We start from the raw sequence: 19728 nt of genomic DNA on the forward strand, positions 1-19728 counted from the left end.
CTGTATGGTTCCCCGATTACCTTCCATGATAGTCCCCTTGCCTGGCTTTTGATGATAATGGAGAAATGAAACTCTCCAGTTCTTCGCTGGTGCCAGTGATCTTCGGAGGATTATATAGCTTCCTTTCCTCTTGGTGCTGGCCCACACATGTCAGAACCATCTTCAGATTATAAAAATTATAAAATCCTCTTAGTAGGTTGAAACTATAATGGAAAGTGTTCAAATAGTCAGAATTCCTGGGGTTACCTCTGCTGTGATTATAGACACAGGAGCAGTTACCTGCAAGCACCTGATCTGGCCACACTTACTCATTTGTAACAAACTCAATGGCAGAAATAAATAAATAACAAAAAAAACCCACTTGCTACAGCATATGAAGTACATTTTTAAAATCACTTCTGATTGTAGAATTTTTTTCTATCTTGCAAAAAAAAAGAGAACAAAAAAAAATTTTGTTAAGTTACATTGATTCATTAGCAACTGCCACAAACCTGAGACTCCTGTGAAATCCTTAATTGTGAATTGTACTTTTGTTCTTCATCTTGCAGAGCAAGGGAAAAGCAATCTTCATGTAACGTCCCTGGAAGATGCAGCATGCCGCCGGCCCAGGGAACGCCTGTCTAATGGACACAACCGGGCTCAGGTTTCCAAGCCTGCCCGAAATATCCCCAGGAGACACACACTAGGTGGTCCCCGAAGTTCCAAAGAGATCCTGGGGATGCAAACGTCTGAGATGGATAGAAAGAGAGAGGCGTTCCTGGAGCATCTAAAGCAGAAGTACCCCCACCATGCCACAGCAATCATGGGTCACCAGGAGAGGCTGAGGGACCAGGTAGGAACACACTGCCAGTCATCCTGGTCTTGCTCATTCATTTAAAAATATTTTTAAAACTTGAAGCACTTATTCACCTGTGTGTACATATAAGTGTCTGTGTGAGGATATGCAGCTCAGTGGTATGTGCGGATGCAAACCTATACATGGCACAGAGGCTAGAAGGTGTTCTCAGGTGTCCTCCGCTATCATTTTGCATTTATTTCCAGGAACGGTCTCCCGCTGAACCTGGGGCTGACATTTTCTTACTAGACTGGCAGTCAGCAAGCCCAAGTGATCTTCCAGTCTGTGTCCCCCTTGGAGCTGGGGTTACAGGCATGACACTGAGCCATTCCTCCAGCCCACTCAGTCTGCTTTGTTGTTGTTGTTGCAGTGTTGAAATTAGAACCCAGGGCCCTGCCTATGTTAGGAAAGCATTTTTACATAGATTATTCATAGTTTTCTTAAAAAGAGATTTGTTCATTATTAGTACTATTATTATTATAACTACTACTACTACTATTGATGATGATGATGATGATGATGTTGATAATTTTTCTTTGTTTGACATGGGTTTCACTGTGAAGTCCTGGCTGGCTTTGAACTCCCTACATAGATCAGGCTGACCTCAGACTTAAAGAGAGTTCTGCCAGCCTCAGCCTCACAAGAGCAGGGATTAAAGGCACGTACCACCATGCCCGGCCTGTTATTAATGTTTTTATTTGTGTGCATGTGTGTGTGTGTGTCTGAGTTTATGTGTACTCCCTGCATGCATGTGCTTACAGAGGCCAGAGAGAACACTTGTAAGCTGCTGTGTGGGTACTGGGAACCAACCTGGGTCCTGTACAAGAGCTGTCTAATGTTCTTAGCCCTTGAGCCTTCTTTCCAGCCCCTCACAGCTCATTCTTTAATGAGCAAGATGACTTTGGGGTTCAAAGTGAAAAGATCAATGGGTGTTCCTGTCATGGAGTTGTTCCTGATTCCTGGCTTAGCTATTGTCTTCCTAAGCAGCATATCAAGAGAACAGAGGAGTCTGACCCAAAAGGAAGGCTCACAAATCAAGCAGTTCTCCCCAAATGACCTTCTTTTCAACCACAAATGCATCAAATGCACAGGGCATGAAGGATTTTGTTTTCTAAGTGAGACATCGTGCAACTGCACTTCATCCTGAGAACACTTAAGTGCTTGGCACAGTGAATGAATGAATGGGTGAGTGAATGAATGAATGAGTGAATGAAGGCAAAAATCTCTGAGGACACTTCAAGGTAAATAGAGCATCTACGAATAGACTTGTGACAAGCTTCTTCAAGCTGACGTCAGACTTTTTGCTGCTGTTCTTTTACTTCTTTGGTAGAAATCACAGATGCTTTCTTTTGCATCCTTGCTTTCTGCTGTCTTCAGCTACCTGTTTTCTCTGGTTATCTTGACAGCCACAAAGATATCACCCAGCTGCGTGGCACAGGGTTTTATTGTTCCTGGGGTGCGTGTAATTACTTTTTAGCAGACTGAGCTGGTTTAGGGTCACAGGAGATGTGTGGCTTCCTCTGGGGCCCTCACTGGCCTCTTATCAGATTGACCTTTGAGGCTGGAGACTGCCTGGAGGGGAGCAAACCGAGAGCCCTCTACCAGAATTTCAGTGGGTGGAGAGCAGGTAGGGGGAGGGTACTACAGACTTCCCGGGGCTGAGGCAAGCTCAATGCTTTTAGTCTTCTGTCTGGACAGTTAGATGCCACAGTTCTGTCTAAATCATTCAGGTTTTGATTATTCATAGAGATGGGTAGGGGCATCATGTGGTACAGTTTCAGTCCACAGTTTGTCCTTAGTTCATAGAGATGGGTAGGGGCATCATGTGGTACAATTGCAGTCCACAGTTTGTCCTTAGTTCCGTTTCTCCCTGAAGTGGACTGTTCTCTAAGGTCTGTCAGATTGCCTAAATCTGTGAAACGTGCTTTCTTTTTCCACATTTGATTTCCTTCTCCTTTGTATTGCAAAAAGGCAGACTGTGGGCTGAAGAGGAAATGGGAAACCTCGCTGACCTAAAGATGGGCAGATAACCCATTTCTGTGTAAGGAAGGAGGGCTACATCATTTCCTTTGAAGGAGGCTCGGCAGCTCTGATGTGCATTTGAGCAATAGGATACGTGTTTTTTTTTTCTCTTTGTCTCTGTTTTGGGAAATACTATAATTGATACAAAGCTATTCATATGGAAGTATCTTAAACTCAGTAACGATTACACATCAAGGAAAAGCTGGGATTGAACAAAAGAAGTGTGAACTGGGAATCCTTGTTTATTTATTCCGCTATTCTAAATGATAAAGGTCGTGGCCTGTAAGTTTGTTTTTTGTTATTATTGTTTGTTCGTTTCTTTCTTAGACAGAGTGTCACTATGCAGTCCTGGCTATTCTGGAACCCCTTATCTAACCAGGATGGTCTTGAACTCACAGGGATCTGTCTATTTCCTGAGCCACTTGCCAGGCCCAGGGCTTGTAAGTTTAGAGTAAATCTTGTCACACACAAGGTAAACAAGGGACAGTACACTTGAAGGGGATGGAAAGAAGGGTAGAAAAGATAAAAAAATCTGTGTTAAATGGGAAGGGAAATGGGTTAGTGGCCTGCGATAATGACCTACTGTCCCCAACAACACCTCCACCTCCACTGAGCTCTGAGGTGACCTCGCAGCTGTTCTTTCCTGGTGAGAACAGAGGCCAAGTCCCATCCCCACCTTTTTGTGTTCTGTGCTGACTATCTAAAAAAGGGAGACTTTGAAGGCCACATCTGTGTGCACTCAGGCTGCTGCTGAGGTCCTGTGTGTCCATCCCAACAGCAGAGGAGCCTTGGGGGACTTGGGACATTTCTTCTCACTTCTCCTCCCTTGTCTCTCACCACCCCTGAGTATCTTCCTGCCTCTCTGTGTCCACAGACCTTCTGACTGTGGCTTTTCCTGTGGAGGAAGTCAAATAACACCATCTGATGCCCATCTCCAGACTCTGGGCCTCTAAATACCAGCTACTCCTTTGTGGGCTGTAGTCCTGGCTGCCTCCCCAGCATGGCTGAAGGAAAGTCAAAAATGATATATCTGGCATTTTAGATGCCAGCCTGGTAGTAGGAATCCAGGAATCTTCTGATTCCTTGCTATCAAACACAATGGAAAGAGGAATGTGCCCCTGCTTCAGAATCTTAGTTTAAGTACTAGAATATTCCTAGTAGAGAATTTAAAACTTAGGTTTAATTTTTAAAAATTTATTATCTCACGTTTGCGTGTACACACTCAAGTATGGAGGTCAGAGGTCAGCTTTGTGGAGTTAGTCATTTCCTACTGCCTCTCTCTGGGCTCCTGGTAGAGAATGTAGGTTGCCAAGCTTGTATGGCAAGCACCTTCACAGATGAGCCATCTCCCTTGTCCTGTATTTGAGCTTCTTATTTATTTATTTAGGCCCTGCCTTTGAGTTTCCTATTTATTTATTTATTGTTTGTTTGTTTAGGTCCTGCATTTGAGTTTCTTATCTATCTATCTATCTATCTATCTATCTATCTATCTATCTATCTATCTATCTATCTATGTGAGTTGGTGTTTTGCCGGCATGTATGTTTGAGATTGTCACATTTTCAAGAACCGGAGCTACAGACAGTTGTGAGCCACCGTGTGGTTGCTGAGAATTGAACCCAGGTCCTCTGGAAGAACAGTCAGTGCTCTTGGCTGAAGAGAGCCATCTCTCCAGCCCCGCATTTGAGTTTTTAAAACTATGAATTCATTTTCTTGACTCTCAGTTATTGAGAAGCTGAGAGATTACCTTAAGGTCCATCCAAGTCCTTAAACTATGCAGGTGTGCACTTTGCAGCCTAATGCACGTTTGCAGAAGAGTGACTGCACCCATTCCTGTCTCCATTTGCAGCCTAATGCACATTTGCAGAAGAGTGACTGCACCTTTCTGTCTCCCTCCACATTCGTAGGTCTTTTCAAACAGCTACTCAGCCACTTAGTTCTTACGTGTGTACACATGCCTATGAAGGTACGTGGGTGAGGGTGCCAGGACAACTTGGAGGGGCTGGTTCCCACCTCCACCTCATTGAGGCCTTCTGGCCACTGTCCTCACCTGTCCTGGAGAACTGTGATTATTGTCGCTTGTCACCACGTCAGACTTTTTATGTAGGTTGCAGGAGTCACTTGCAGTTTGACCCCTGAGCCATCTCTAGACTCTTTTGGGCTTTTATAATTGGGCAGGGCTATCAGACAGGGGGCCCCATTGCCTGGCTGTGGAGGGCAGAGTGTGGTTGGAGTGCAGCCTTCACTATAGGCTAATTGTGGAATTTGGCACTGATGACTTATTTTTCTCAGTCATGGCTTAGTGAGATAGCAACTCTTATAAAGGAAAACATTGAATTGGGGCTGGCTTGTGGTTCCAGAGGTTTAGTCCATTGTCACCATGGTGGGGAGGATGGCAGCACACAGGCAGACATGGTGCTGGAGAACAGCTGAAAGTTCTACACCTGGATTCACAGGCAGCAGGAAGAGAGAAAACCACAGGGCCTGACTCAGGCTTTTGAGATCCACAAAGTGACACACTTTCTCCAAAGCTACGTCTCCTAAATCCTTTCAAGTAATGCCACTCTGGTAACCAAGCATTCAATTCTATGAGCCCGTTGGGGCCATTCTTATTCAAACCACCATAAGTGGGAAATTTGAGGCAAGTAGCTGTGGAACAAGCTTTCAGTGTTGGGACAGGGTTGTTTCTCAGTGACAGTGCTTTCCTAGTCTGAATGAGATTTAATAACTAGCATTGTGCAAAAAATGAGAAAGAAGAAAAGACAAAAGAAATACTCATTGTTTGCAAAGTCGATTTGACCCACACATTTAGCAGTTAGGGTCTTGTGTTCTCTGAGAACGGTGTTAGGAAATGATTCCGTGTACCTCAAAGCGTGAAGATCAGCTCATGGAGGGAGCTGTTAGCAGGGAAGAATTTCACACTGAGATCAGAAGTTGCTGCAGTCTCAGAAGGATGAGGGACCCCTGTTTCCCTGGTTAACTTCTGTGTCCTCGAGGTCTCAACTATGGCAAGGATCCTGATAGATGGCATTCTTCTGGAGTAGGGAGGTCAGAGAGATGATGCCAGACAAGAATGGAGCAGCCTAGGAAAGGCGGAAGTGGACTTTGGAGAACATCAGTGGATACAAGAAGAGGGAAGCCAGGTTGTGCTAACAGATCCTTGAACGCCAGAAGAAAGTGTGGATCCATGGATCTGAGCCATGGTGTGGAATCATACTAAAGGCAAAGTTTCAGAATCACCTCTCAGTGATATGTGGGAGGGTTGATGAAACTGGTTGGTAGCAGCCTTGGTGTCCAGACAGATCTGCAGTGATAAGGTCTGGGGTGGCAGCTATGGTCTGGAACCTAACCAGAAATACATACAGACATACCAGACATTAGGAAGGAAGAGGAAGACAGTAACAGACTGGAGGAGAACAAAGGTACAGAAAGGGCTGTCACAGGTTCAGAGGAATAGATGTAAACCTTGATTTCAGAAGCTGGAATGGTGGCACACACCTTTAATCCCAGCACTTGGGAGGCAGAGGCAGACAGATCTCAGTGAACTCAAGGCTAGCCTGGTCTACATGATGAGTTCTAGGACACACAGGGCTACACAGGGCCCCTCCCTCCTCCATCCATCCACCCACTCAAGAAACGAAAAGATCTGGTTTCGGGTTTCATTCTATTTTTCAGCCTGTGCAAGGTCCTTCAGCAAGTCACCAAGTAGTTTGTGGTGCTCGGAAACATTTAGAAACTAGAGAGCTGGGAATTAGGGGCTGGGAGATGGCTGAGTTGGTGATGCTCTACTGGCTGTGCAAGCGTGAGGACCTGAGTTCGGATCCCCTGCAGACACAGAGACAGCCAAGTGTTGTCTGTAACAAGGGGGAGGTGGGGAGCAGTGGGGAGCTCAGTGAGTGACTGTGTCTCAACATGGAGGGGAGATACGCAACACCAACCTCTGACCTTCACACGTGCGTGCACACCCCCAACATACACACACAAACATATTCACAGACACTACACACACAGTCACACACATAAAAATGAAAGGGAAAAAGGGGGAGTGGGAAAGTACCATTAGTGGTAATAACGAGAGGACAGAACTGACGCCACGGTGTCAGCCCTTGTGGTCTTGTTGATGGGGATGACTTGGGTGGGGACGCATCGGGTCTAGAGCCTGTTCGATAGCATTTGGAAGCATCTCTTTGGAGCCTCTCAGGCCGGCTCTCCCATAGCCTTACTGCAACCTCACTTTGCATGCATTCTCATCTCAGAGTCTTTGGCTTAGCCAGGCTGCTCTTTCTCTGTCCTCCCAGTTCCCTTATCTGTGGTTGTCCAGGGGCACCCACAAGCATGTCTTTGTGGAAGGGTAAACCTGAGCCTTGCTTGTTCTGGTCTATGGGATGGACCTTTGAACTAGGGCTGATTTTTGAGAGCGTGGGGCAAATAGCAGGCATTGCCCTGCCAGTTCTTACTCCAAAGAAGTATTTTTGCACGAATGGCATGTGCAATGGCTTGGTTTCCTGAGCCTTTATTGGCATTGCTCCTAGGTCAGCGATGCTGCTTAGCCGGCACCAAGATGCTGAAGCTGAGCAGGTGTGGGAAGGACAGGAAATGCAGTGAAGCCATGGCCCAAATGTGCTGGGAGAGGGGTGAGCAAGCCTGTATTTTGTGTCCCCCTTGTTTTTCTCCTACTCCGTTTCTTTGCTCCTTCCTTTTTCTGTTTTCAGATTCTTCAATGGAACCGGAACTCTCTCCTGTGCAAAAGCACGCTAAATATAAAATGTGTGAGAAGTGTTACTGTTTAAAGACCCAGTCCTTTCCCCCCCTACTCCATGACACATCCGTGTTTCCTTCTTGTTAGTAACAGCATTTTCATGCCCTGTAAGCTAGTAGAGAGCAAGCAGTTTCTCTCAGGTCTCTTTTTTCCATTATTTTATCAAGAATCAGCTCACATCTCTCTTTTCGGGCAATCTTTCTCATTGTTTTTAGCTTCTATCTTCAGTAATACCCTTTCCTGGGTTTTAAAAATTATCTTGTCTTAATAATTTCTTTAAATGAGTTTAATTTTTAAAAAGCTTTAATTTTGCATATTTGACTGTTTTTGCTGCATTTTTGGAACATGTGTTTGCCCGGTTCCCATGGAGACAAGAAGAGGATGTTGGATCCCCTGGAACTGGAGCTATAGGTGGTTGTGAACCAGTATGTGGGTGCTCAAAACTCCAGGTCCTCTACACGAGCCACAAATGCTCTTATCCGCTGAGCCATCTTCCCAGCCCAAGTTTAATCTTCAATGGTGTTTTCAGCTGTTTATTTTTTATTGTGTGCATGTGTACATGCACTATGGTGTAACTTGCAGAGGTCAGAAAACAAATTGCACAAGTCAGGTTTCTCCCTCTGCCATGTGTCCTCTGTGGCTCAAACTCAGGTGGTCAGTCTTGGCATCAGGCACCTTTTCCCACTGATCCCTCTCACCAGCCCCAAATGAGGTTAAATTTAATATTTCTCTGTGTAGCCCTGGCAAGCCTGGGATTTGCTTTGGAGCCCAGGCTGGTCTCAAACTTGTAGCGATCCTTATGCTGCTGCCTGCTGCGTGCTAAGACAATAGGCGTGCCCCGCCACTCCCAGAGTCCGTCTGGATCTTCACAGGAGAGTTTACATGTTAACGTTAACTTACCTCAACTCTGTCTACTCATCTCTGATCACATATGGCTCAGGCTGGGTAAAGCCTGACAGGCACTTGAGTTCACTGCTGTTGGCAAGTGTGTTTGCCACGGCAGCAAGCGGCTCCAGGTGAGATGACCTACACGCCTAGAGTCCAATGGGAACTGGATCCTCTGCCCAGAAAACCAGACCGCACACATGCAGCCTGCAGTTATGAGATCCGTCAGTCAGGGCTCTGCGGAGCCAGAGCAGAAATAGGAAAATGCTCTCTCATCGGGAAAGCTCAGCCATTGCTCTTTAAGCCTTCTGCTGATTGGATTATGGAGGGCAGGCTGCTTTCTTCACAACCTAATGACGGATGGGCGTCGCATCTCAGACATTCCTTCACGGCAAAACCGAGGCGGGTGTTTCAGGGAACACCTGGGCACCTCCACTTAGCCAAGTGGCAACTCAGAATTAACTGTCCCCGGTACCTTTAAATAATAGTAAAATGAGACTGTGATTTCGAAGAGAAATCAACGCCATCCCACCACAACCAGAGCATCAGGGTCAGCTGGGGTGAAGGGTTTCCAGGGTTGGCCTCCACCATCTCCCTCAGAAGTTCAAATGCTGTTTTTCTTTTTCTTTTTTTTTTAATATTTATTTATTATGTATACAATATTCTGTCTGTGTGTATGCCTGCAGGCCAGAAGAGGGCACCAGACCCCATTACAGATGTTTGTGAGCCACCATGTGGTTGCTGGGAATTGAACTCAGAACCTTTGGAAGAGCAGGCAATGCTCTTAACCTCTGAGCCATCTCTCCAGCCCTCAAATGCTATTTTTCTTCTGATGACACTGAAGTATGATTTCCAACTACAGAATACGTCCTTGCTTCTTTCTTTTAGTGGCCATCAGTGTTTCTTTGGATGAGGTTGCAGAGATTTCTAGAAAGAGCGGGGTTTGTTTCATGAGATCTCGTCTTCATCCTTGCTATCTGCTGGCCCTGAGGTTATGAGGGCTGAGCCCTGAGTTAGGATATATCAACGCGCTCTGCAGTCCGTGCTGACTTGCGTACACCCCGGAGCTAGAGCGATGCCTTCTCTCTGAGCAGCCCCTGTTGTCAATGCTACTTCCATCTTAGACCGTCCATGGACGGACAATCCCAGAACCCAGGCATCTCTTCACTCGGAATATCAGGAGAATCCACAATAAGTCTGTTTGCCCTTTGCAATCTAATAAGGATTTTGAAGTTAGCTACGGAAGAACCCCACTTGGCCTGGCTGAATTTACTGAGGATTTTCACATCCCCTATCTGGAGTGGGCTTACTAAGCTAGGGACAATGCTACCTGTAGTTAAACATGGGTATTCTGGGGTCAAATCTTGGGCCCTCCCAGATTTATATTGAGACTCCAACACCTTGTTTCTGGGCAGACCCACCCAACCCCATCCCTTTGAGCCTTCTACACTTAAAATGGGAATGGTCTTTCTTGCATCTCACTGGAGCTGGGAAGCTTACAGGAAGTATGGTGGACACTTTATTTAACAGAGGAAGTATCCGCCGAAGTACCTTTACCTGAGTGATAGCTTCTAAGGTGTAGGTAAGAAACCTCTTCTAGCAGGTCACGGGCACCCTCATTTTATTTCTGAGAGCACTTCGGTTACGGCATAGACTTGGTGAAACAAACTCAAGAGTGTGATTTGCTCTCCTGAATCAGTTATAAATGACTGTGCTGTCACTAAATTTAGAAACAAAACAGTCTGTTGTATTAGTTATTTTTCTTCTGATCACAACGGAGGACCTGATATAAGAACCCACGTAGAGAAGAGATTTATTTGGGTTCGTGGTTTGAAGCAAACTTTATCGTGGTGGGGAAGGCATGCATGCTCGGGCAGCTATGGTGTGGAAACTCGAGGCTGCTTCCTGGTGTTCTGGCCAAGCAAGGAGGAAGGAAGGGGAAGGAGTACAGAGAGCGGCTGAAGCGCAGCCGGTGGGGCCGGGGATCTCCAGGCCCCACAAGTTACCAGCTTCCCCCAGCTTGGCCCTACCTCCTGAAGGTGCCTGGGCCTCTTAAAACAGCGCCCCCTGCTGGAGACTAACCATTCAGACACACGAGCCTGTAGGAGACTCTTTACGTACAAACCTTTACATTATTTTTTTGTGTGTGTGCCTAAACTTGGTTGTTGGTTTAGTGAGATCAGGATACTTTTAAAGTGGTAGGCAGCTCTGGGCTTCTCTCATCTGGGGACTCTAAGAGAAGTCCTTATTGGTCGGGCTACCTCTAATCAAGTCTTGGCATCTCTGCCAGCCTTCATGCGTTGACCTTATTGCTAAGATTGCTGGCGCATGAAACTAAATCCGCCAAGGTTCCCACATCCAGTAATGATGTCATCTCTAGCATTTACCTCTGCTTGCCTGCCTGTGAATGGGTTAATCCTGGCTTTTGCCTCCGACTTATTTCTGTAATTATCCCTTGTGCCTTTCACATGCTGATTTTTTTGAATCTCTTTCTGAAGCTTGATGTGAGTAAGCAAAAGCTGAGATACTGTCATTTCCTAAATAAGCCAAAGGGAAGATCTGGCCCATTACAGGCACTCAGCCTGCTGAATCTCCGTTCATATGCTCCTCTCTAACGGAACCTCGAGGAATAACTGTAATTGAATAGTGCCTCCACTCCATCTGGAGATTCCACCAAATCAAACCCAGATCTGGTTCTTTCTTGATTTTGTTTGTCTCATGTTGTGTTTGTGCCCCATTGGGTAAAGCACAGGCGTGGGTTTCATCTGGATGCATTTTCACCGCACAGAGGCAGTAATTGACTCTCTGACAATAGGCCTGCCTCCCAGGAGTATTCCAACCCAAGCTGTCATATTAAACCCGGCTAGTTCGTGGTTCCCTTCAAAGGCAATGTCCCATCTGTTGACTGTGCACTGGGGCAATGCAGAACTCAGAATTTTCAGTGGATGGGATCCAAACCCCTTTCTGTTTCCTAACAGGAAGAGCCGTTCTAAGTTTTTGGAGCCAGTGTTCTGCTCTCTGCAGAAGACAGCATGAGTGTGACCTGCTGTAAAGGCTAACGCTTGCTCTCTGGCCTCTGAGGGCAGCTGCTGCTGAGCCTGGTGCAGTTCGCCACAGGATGCTAGGGAGTTAGGGCAGGCACTGCTGCATCCAGCACCGTGGTATTGTGTCTGATCCCATCAGTCTCACGGAAGCCCTTTATGCTGTGGCTCCTGACAGCCAATGGTTCGTGAACTCCTGTGGGTTTGAACCAAGTCCACGCAAACTTTTCCAGTTCCTGGAGCTCACCAGTTTTAAAACTGGAAAACACAAGGTTTCTGCATTACATTTGGTAGTGGGAAGAAAGAATGATGAATTCAGCATTATAAACCAAGAGGGTTTGGGGACAAATTGACCAAAAATGTGTCCAAATCTTTTGGTAGTTGGAAAAGATACCATTAAAAAAATTGAGATGGTGGAGAGATGGCTTAAAGTTTAAAAGCATTTTCTGATCTTAGGACCCAGCACCAGTTCCTAGCACCAACATGGTGGCTCACAGCTGTCTTTATCTCCAGTTCCAAGGGATCTGATGCTGGTTTCTGGCTTCTGAAGGCTATGATCACACACACGGGACACATACAGGCAGAGAAGCTAGCAAAGAGTTTATACTCAGATTAAAAATAACTTCAATCTTTTTCAAATGTGAGGTAGTGAAAACTCAGAAGTACATAAAAGCTTGTGTGTCTTTTAGAGCAGAGCATGCCCCCAAATCCTCAAATAGATGCTCAACGCTAATCCGGTTATCTCCATAAACCTGGGGGACATGCGCGTGCCTGCCAGGAAAGGGTTAAACTTTTCCCTGCACCTCCTCCTACCCCTCTGTAGCCACAGGCCACTGGAAATGCAGGCAGCTGCACAGGCACACACAGACACAGGCACTCAGGTAAGGAACCTGTTTTGCAAGTTTTCCCGGTTAAAAGTAGGTAGGGGGTTGGTGGGAGAGCCGAGCCAGGAAAGCCTTAGAAGTGTGGATTGAAGATTTTTAAGAACCTGAGTTTTCAAAGTAACTTTGCCCGGCAGGGAAGGGAGAGGCGCACGTGTGCCACTGTGACTCCCCCCCCCCCCACTGATTAAGTGCATTGTTAGACAGGGAGGGGCAGATTAACGAATGCCTATAATTTTGATCATTGTTTTCTGCAAAACAGCTCAGGCTTTGAAAATGAAGCCGCCGTTCTTGGCTTCGTTGCTGCCAACAGCACAAATTACAGCGTGCAAAGATCCCAAGCCCCTCTGAAAAGGTTTCATTAATGAACAATTTCGGATGATTGTTTAAGTCTTTGCTTGACAGGTAACGTTGGCATGTAGGCAGGTGGGGTTAGGGTTTCCATGGAGATTTATGATGTCATGCTTGAAAGAGCATGTCAAGACAGCCAGTTTAACAAGTAGTTGCTCAGAAAGTCCTATAGGCTACAAGTAGGCTTTATGCAAATGAGGAGAGTTTCACTGGGAAAAACTGCAAAAGAAAACAGCAGAGACATGGAGGGGGGCTTACCTGGCAGCTCTGAAGGAGGATGACCCGGCAGTCCATTGGAAACGGAAAGTTCCAGAAGATGAACTAGAATTCCTCCTTTCACAGTCACCTCACCTGTAGAGTGCTTGGGACAGGTAAATACATGGCTTTTTCTTTGTTTGTTCCTTCTCCCAGTTATTGCTAAAAGATTATTTGGAAACACTGTGGTCTGCTCTAAGCATTGTTCTCTTGGCAGGAAGAATGGAGTCTATAAGCATGGCTTTCCCACACAGGGTGTTCCAGCTCCAGGCCTGTTTTAAGGGCTTTTTGTTGTTCTTATTGAATGAACTGCGATTTTTGAATAGAGCTGAAAAACAAGTGATGTATTATACATTATGCTGATTGCAGCAATGCACAATGCTGTAAGAACCACGGATAAGGACAGATAAGGACTTAGAGGGTGGCTGAGAATGGAGATATTATATGCATTTGTTGACCATTTCCAGATGCCCTGTATGTGGTGGGGGGCCAGGGCGTGTGTGCATGTGTGTGTGCATCTTAAGCTAAGGCTCATGCAGTTCCGAATTTTAATTTTGTAAAATATGAAAAATAGAATTCTTGGAACACCCCAGAAATACTACAGGAATCATTTACAAACGGCCGTTTTGTTTGTGGGTGCGCCTGCATGATTTTTCACAAACACATTTTCTAGGACTAGAAAAGACTAATCATGCTGCAGTTTTTAGTTTGTAGACGTTTAAGAAAATAGTTGTGAACAGCAAGAGGACAGATGAAGGCTCCGTGGGAGAAGAGAGAGATGATGGTGGTTCAAAAGCTTGCTCTGAGCCGTCACTTCGGTGGAGGGGGCAGATGGACAGCCCAGTAAGCCCTTGCGTGTGAGCCCCTCAGGTGGTCAGAATCAGGAGTCAACCAACAGCAGCTCTTCCCTGGGTGTTTGTTAACTGTTTTGTGTCTTCAAGGGAACACAGAGAAAACTCATTTGTCTCTTTCCTGTAAAGCATGGATCAAAGCCTGGGCTCAAGCTACCTGGGACATGGGAACTTAAAACTTTTGAGACAAAAAAACTACTTAAAAGCTAGCAGTAGGCTTTAAAATGTTTGGAATATGTAAGCCCGGAATCTGAAATCCTGCAGTCTGGGAATGTGGATTAGCACCGGAATTGGTATTCACTGAAATGTTGTTTTTAGTTGGTGTGGACGGTGACAAAGGAGCCCTGGTTTCCTCACTCGCTAGCTCTGTGACTTGGGCAACGTAAATTCATACCCTTAAGCCTCCATTTTCACCTCGTACAGTGAGGGTGGCGGTCACAGTGCTGTGGAGCAACTCTGAGCTTCGATGCCTCACACATGATGGGACGTTTTTACTTAGAGACACGAGGTTACAAAGAGTGTGATTGCAAAGTTTTTTCTCGCTCCTCTTTTCTATACTTGTTATTACAACAGCCAAGTAAAGACTTGTAGATGAGCATCTCTGACTCAGGAGATGAAAGAAGAGAATATGATACATTTTTGTAGATCCAGTATTGTTCTGTGTTACAAATATAGAGAACATGTTTGTCAAAGGAACAAGGATATATATATATATTTATAATATATATTAATATATATATTTAATAGTGCTTGTGCTACTTATAGAGAACTGACTGCAGTCATATAAATTTACTTTTTACTGATAAAATGCTCACTGGAGCTCAGGTTACTGTAAACACTCGTATTTTGAAATTGCATCCACCTCACACTTTCTGGGCCCACACGTGGGGTCCACACGGTCCAGGAGTTTCAGGCAGTGACTCTTTGCTAGCTTTTTATTCTAGAATCTGCCACCTCCTCTCTTGTCTCTATTCCACATGTCTGAGCAGCTCATAATTATTCTGCATTGTTTGAGTGCAAGAGACAATCTGGTTTTATTGTGTTATTTTTAGCAGTGGAACTTTCTATTATTTGTTGTTGTTTGTTTGAGGCACGACCTTGCACGTAGCCGCTCCCCCCCCCCCATATCCTTGAGCTCACTATGTAGCCTTCTTAGCTGGTCTCCATCTCATGAACCATCTCTTGGGTGCGATGATTACAGGTGTGTGCAGCATCTGGCTCTTGAGTAACAACAGCATCTGTAGTCCAGGGAGAAAAGTCTGGTAGTTCTGGGTTTCCTAAGCACCTTCAAAGTTCCTGGTTTTCAGAGCTGCCGAGATCTGATGCTGTGGGATAGGCTCTTGGCAGGAGCTTGGGTGGACTCTGAAAGCAGATTCTAGAGTTGCTGGCTTTGACACCTGAGCTGCTGCAGCCCTGAATAGTGCACTGTAGGGTAATGCTAGTGGTCAGGTGAATCTTGCTTGCTGGCTGACTCCAGCTTCCAGTCCCATATGGGGATCTGAGGAAAATCTCTCTCTGGTTATTTTATCTCAAGAGACAATCTACAAGTCCAAAAGTAAATCTTCATTTCATAAGAGAGTTATGCCAGCTGAGAGGTTTCACCCAAGGTAGAGAGTTCGCCTAGCATGAAATCTACCAGCAACAGGGAGCCAAAGCCTCAGCTAGATTTAGAATCACTAATGAATATTCGTTTTCTTTTTACCTGACAAACTTCACAGTCGCTCTGCTCTCTGTTACACTTATTGTTGAGACTGAAGTTGTGTTGATAAGTAAACAGCGGTTGCGTACTACAGGCTGGAATGTGGCAGCAGTGGGTGGAAGGTTCAAAGTCAGAGAGGGTAGAGTCTAGGCACTTGGGACCATATCCTGCCCCCATCACTTACCTGTAGCACAAGCTTTCGGTTGGAGGGCATTCATTTGCTAGTCAGATAGAGCAACTGAATGTCACCTTCCTTTACCAACTTATGTGTGGAACTCACATCCTCCCACATGCCGGGCAAGTGCAGTATCACTGACTGATGTCCCCAGCCTGAGGTCTTAAGTTTTAAAAGCCTCTTAGTAAAAGAGTTAGTGTTCTTCTTAAGAAAAATTTGTTCTTCTTAAAAAATAATAAAGGCAGGGGTGTTCTTCTTGAACACGGGGCACAGGACAGACACACGCGGCGGAACAAACACAGACACGACACGGTGGCTCCCACGTGGGTCCACTTTAATGGGGGAGGGAAACACAGAAGGGCAGAGGAACGTGCGGGACACACGAGGAAAGGCAAAACGAGGGAGGGAGCCTCGTGTGGCCCTGCCTTTTAACGGGGAGCACAAGGGTATCTGGGAATATCCCATACCTGTGCGCAGGTGCGCGCACAGGTAACCATAGTCCAGGAGGAGTCTGGGAGTTGTAGTTTTTCAAAAGAACAACAGTTAGTAGTCTTACATATTGCATCATTGCCCTACAAATCTTTTATTTATTTATTTATTTATGTATTTATTTAAAAAGGAATGTACTAGAATGTCCTAAAAAAGCGTATCAGGGAGTTCTTTGCAGCTGACTGTGGAGGAGATGGAAGAGCCTGTTCTGTGTGGGAGGACAAAGCTATTCTAGATGCTGATTACAGTTGTTATTTACTGCTGAACTTCATCAGAAGCACCCTAGTTTACAGCGTGTGGGTGTGCACACCCCTGTGCACGCATTTGTCAGCTGTTGACCCTGAGTCTCATTTGTGCTGGGCAAGCTGTCTACCACTGCGCGGCCAGCCAGTCCCAAAGATCTGTGTTCTGAAGCTATTGAAGAGTGATTTCTAAATTTTGAAAAAACTGTCTTGTTTATTTTTGAAACAGGGTCCATCTCTGTAGCCCAGGCTGGTCTCACACTCATGATCTTCTTACATGTTGGCATTAGAGGCACATAGCACCATGCCTGATATCTCCAAAACCTCCTTGTTTCAGAGACACTCATCACAAGAAAGCCCTCTCATGACAGGTGACTTGGCCATGGCTTGTTCATCTGGCGGGTGGCCACTGACAACACAGACAGGGTAGAGGAAGTAGAAAGATGTACTCGCCCAAGCATCACCAAACTGCTCTTAATTTCTTCAATTGTTCTACAGGATGCAACCCTTCCAGGGGGACCAAAGTTGGGGCCTATTGTTATTGTACATTGTTAAGCATAAGGCCTGTGAGTTTTGAACCACTTCTTGTTTTAATGTGACTTTCCCCATAGGTCTTTACAAAATCAACTACCTTCTTCATAAACCTCCTGACTTTTACATTTAACCTATAACATTGGAGGAGAGGAAATATGGAGGACTGGATTTTCATTTTTCTTCTTGATAGAGGTGTAAGATTGAAGTAAGCATATCTTTCTTCTTTTCTCCTCTTCTGCTCCCCTCTTTCTTTCTCCTTTTTTTTGGGGGGGGGGCATTCTGTAGATGGGACCTAGGCCTCAAACATCCTAGGCAAGTTTACCCAGACAAGTGCTATGAAATATTTAATCTCTTCCCTTGATGTTTATAACTAGTGGCATAAATTCTTTTTGGTTTATGACAACTGTGGCCTCAGAAAACCGGAGACCTTTGGACTGTGGGCTGTGGTAGGGAGAGTAAAATCAAGGCAGCCCTAGTAGTAACAAAGCAAGAATCCTGGACCAGCTTTTTCCTGCTCTCTCTGCTGTGTTTGCTTCGGAAAAGAGACTAAATACACAAGAGAATGAGAGATGAGATTCCTGACTGTCTGACCAGGAAGAACAAACGTAAAATGTTACCACGTAGAGAAATCCGCTCAGTCTACGGGACCCTGAGTTCTGTTAGCCCAGCACCCAGCGGTTGTTAGGATCTGAGGCTCTTTTCTATGTGCATCGTGGTGACATGCTGCGTGACTTTACCATTGCATAGTTATTGTACCTTCCATTCCTGGTTGGTCCTAATTAAGGGACAGAGGTGGTACTGTGCCTCTCACCCTCAGTTCCTTTAAGGTTAACAAATGCGGGTAGTCACATTGACTTCATTAAACTGACAGCAGCAGGCTTCCTTAGGATTGTGAGCCCTGCTCCCCAGACTGTTGGCTCTGCCACTTCCTGCTGATCACACAGGATGGAAAAAGCAAAGATCTCATTGGGGATGTCTGTACTGGGCATCCATGTGGAACTGTGGATCCTTCAGAGAAGACTCGCTTTGACCATTCTCTTGCTGCTCAGCAGCGAAGCAGGCTGCTTCCTTAGCTGAATCGGGAGTAGCCAGAAAGCCGCCCGGGATAGTACCATGGTCTTCTTTTCTCTTTGATGCTGAACTGTTGTGAATACATTCAGGGCATCAGGAGGCCATCACATCCCATTTTCTGTATAGTCGTTAGTAAACACGGCATAGCTGTGGTTTGGGTTTCCATTCTATGGGAGAAAATTGGTTGTGTAATTGTCTCTTTGAATTTTGCATGAAGGAAGTTGCATGGATTCCCTTCTCCAGTGGCGTTAGTGTTTAATTCCTTTCTTACATTAAGTTTTATGACTGTTGAAGAAACTGCCTCAACTGACTGCCTAGTGAAAGACAATTTTCAGTCTCTTCTTTGTGCAGTGAATGTGTGTCCGTGTGCGTGTGTGTATGCATGCGTGTGTATGTGTCCAGGTGTGTTTGAGTGTGTGTATCCATCCGTCAATGACTGTGTATGCATGAATGTGTATGTTGCATTGAATGAACGTGTATGTGTTGTATAGCATATAGTGTCTTAGAACAATTCTGTTTTAACAGCAATTATGGTAGTGGTCCCATATCTTGATGTGGCCCTTTTAAAATTGTGTTTAGATTTCTGCCTTTTTGTGAGCACTGTTGTGAGAACTACTGAAGTGACCCTTCTTATAATATCACATCTAAAGGACAAATTTCTGGAAGTCAAATCAGATTGCTGGTGTTGAAGGATGTCACCCAAAGACACTTAAGAAACACTGGTTGCTACTGTGGACAGGAATGTGACAGGGAATGTTCCTTCACTTTCATAGGATCCAGGTGCTGGTCCATAGTAAATGACAGAAACCCTACATGCAGATATGAACACATGGCCAAGCCCATGGAGAAATAAGCAGCACACAATGCTAGAATTATATTAGAAAGAGTGGGCCACATTTTTATTGAAAAAGCATGTAACCAGGTGGCAGTTTTGCACGCCTTTAATCCCAGCACTGGGGAAGCAGAGGTAGGTGGATCTCTATGAGCTCAAGACCAGTTTGATGACAGCCAGGGCAACAAAGAGAAACCCTGTCTTGAGAAACCAAAAAGAAAAAGCATATGCAATTTCTGTGTACTCATCGACAAATATCTAGACTAATATCCAACAAATCAAGAAGAGGGACCAGCAGGATAGCAAAAATGGAAGTTTTATTTTTTTTTTGATTTCTTTACTATTTAGATTTTTGTCACATTCAGGCAACACTGACTTTAAAACACAAGAAGAAAACAAGTTTAAAATAAGAATAGTTGTCCTGGACTCTAGCCTGTGGTCTCATGAAGGAGGGCAGCAAACTAGCAGATGAGCTAAGCCTCGTTGTGGCTCCAGGCAACCCCTGTTGCTGTTGGAAGAAAGGAGCGCTCTTTTGCTTTTTTCTTTGTGGGAACAATCACTTTTTACCTCAGGAGTAGTCTGTCAAATTTACTCAGTCTTGATCCCTCATTTTTCTTTCTTTTTTTTTTTTTTAAAGATTTATTTATTTATTATGTACACAGTGTTCAGCCTCCATATATGCCCTCAAGCCAGAAGAGGGCACCAGATCTCATTACAGATGGTTGTGAGCCACCATGTGGTTGCTGGGAATCGAACTCAGGACCTCCGGAAGAGCAGTCAGTGCTCTTAACCTCTGAGCCATCTCTCC

The 19728-nt window shown here is 45.2% G+C and overlaps 1 protein-coding gene across 7 annotated transcripts in view; it reads left to right on the plus strand.

The window, feature by feature from the left end:
* The window catches only part of Kiaa1217 (KIAA1217 ortholog), a 295596-nt gene that overhangs the window by 12031 nt on the left and 263837 nt on the right, over positions 1 to 19728 (plus strand). For all 7 annotated transcript variants that reach the window (XM_026782971.1, XM_026782972.1, XM_005354733.3 and 4 more), the window contains exon 2: positions 549 to 832. In XM_026782971.1, the coding sequence (XP_026638772.1) occupies positions 549 to 832 (284 nt within the window). The remainder of the gene's footprint in view (positions 1 to 548; positions 833 to 19728) is intronic.

Source organism: Microtus ochrogaster, chromosome 16 (assembly GCF_000317375.1).
Source record: "Microtus ochrogaster isolate Prairie Vole_2 chromosome 16, MicOch1.0, whole genome shotgun sequence".
Taxonomy (NCBI): domain Eukaryota; kingdom Metazoa; phylum Chordata; class Mammalia; order Rodentia; family Cricetidae; genus Microtus; species Microtus ochrogaster.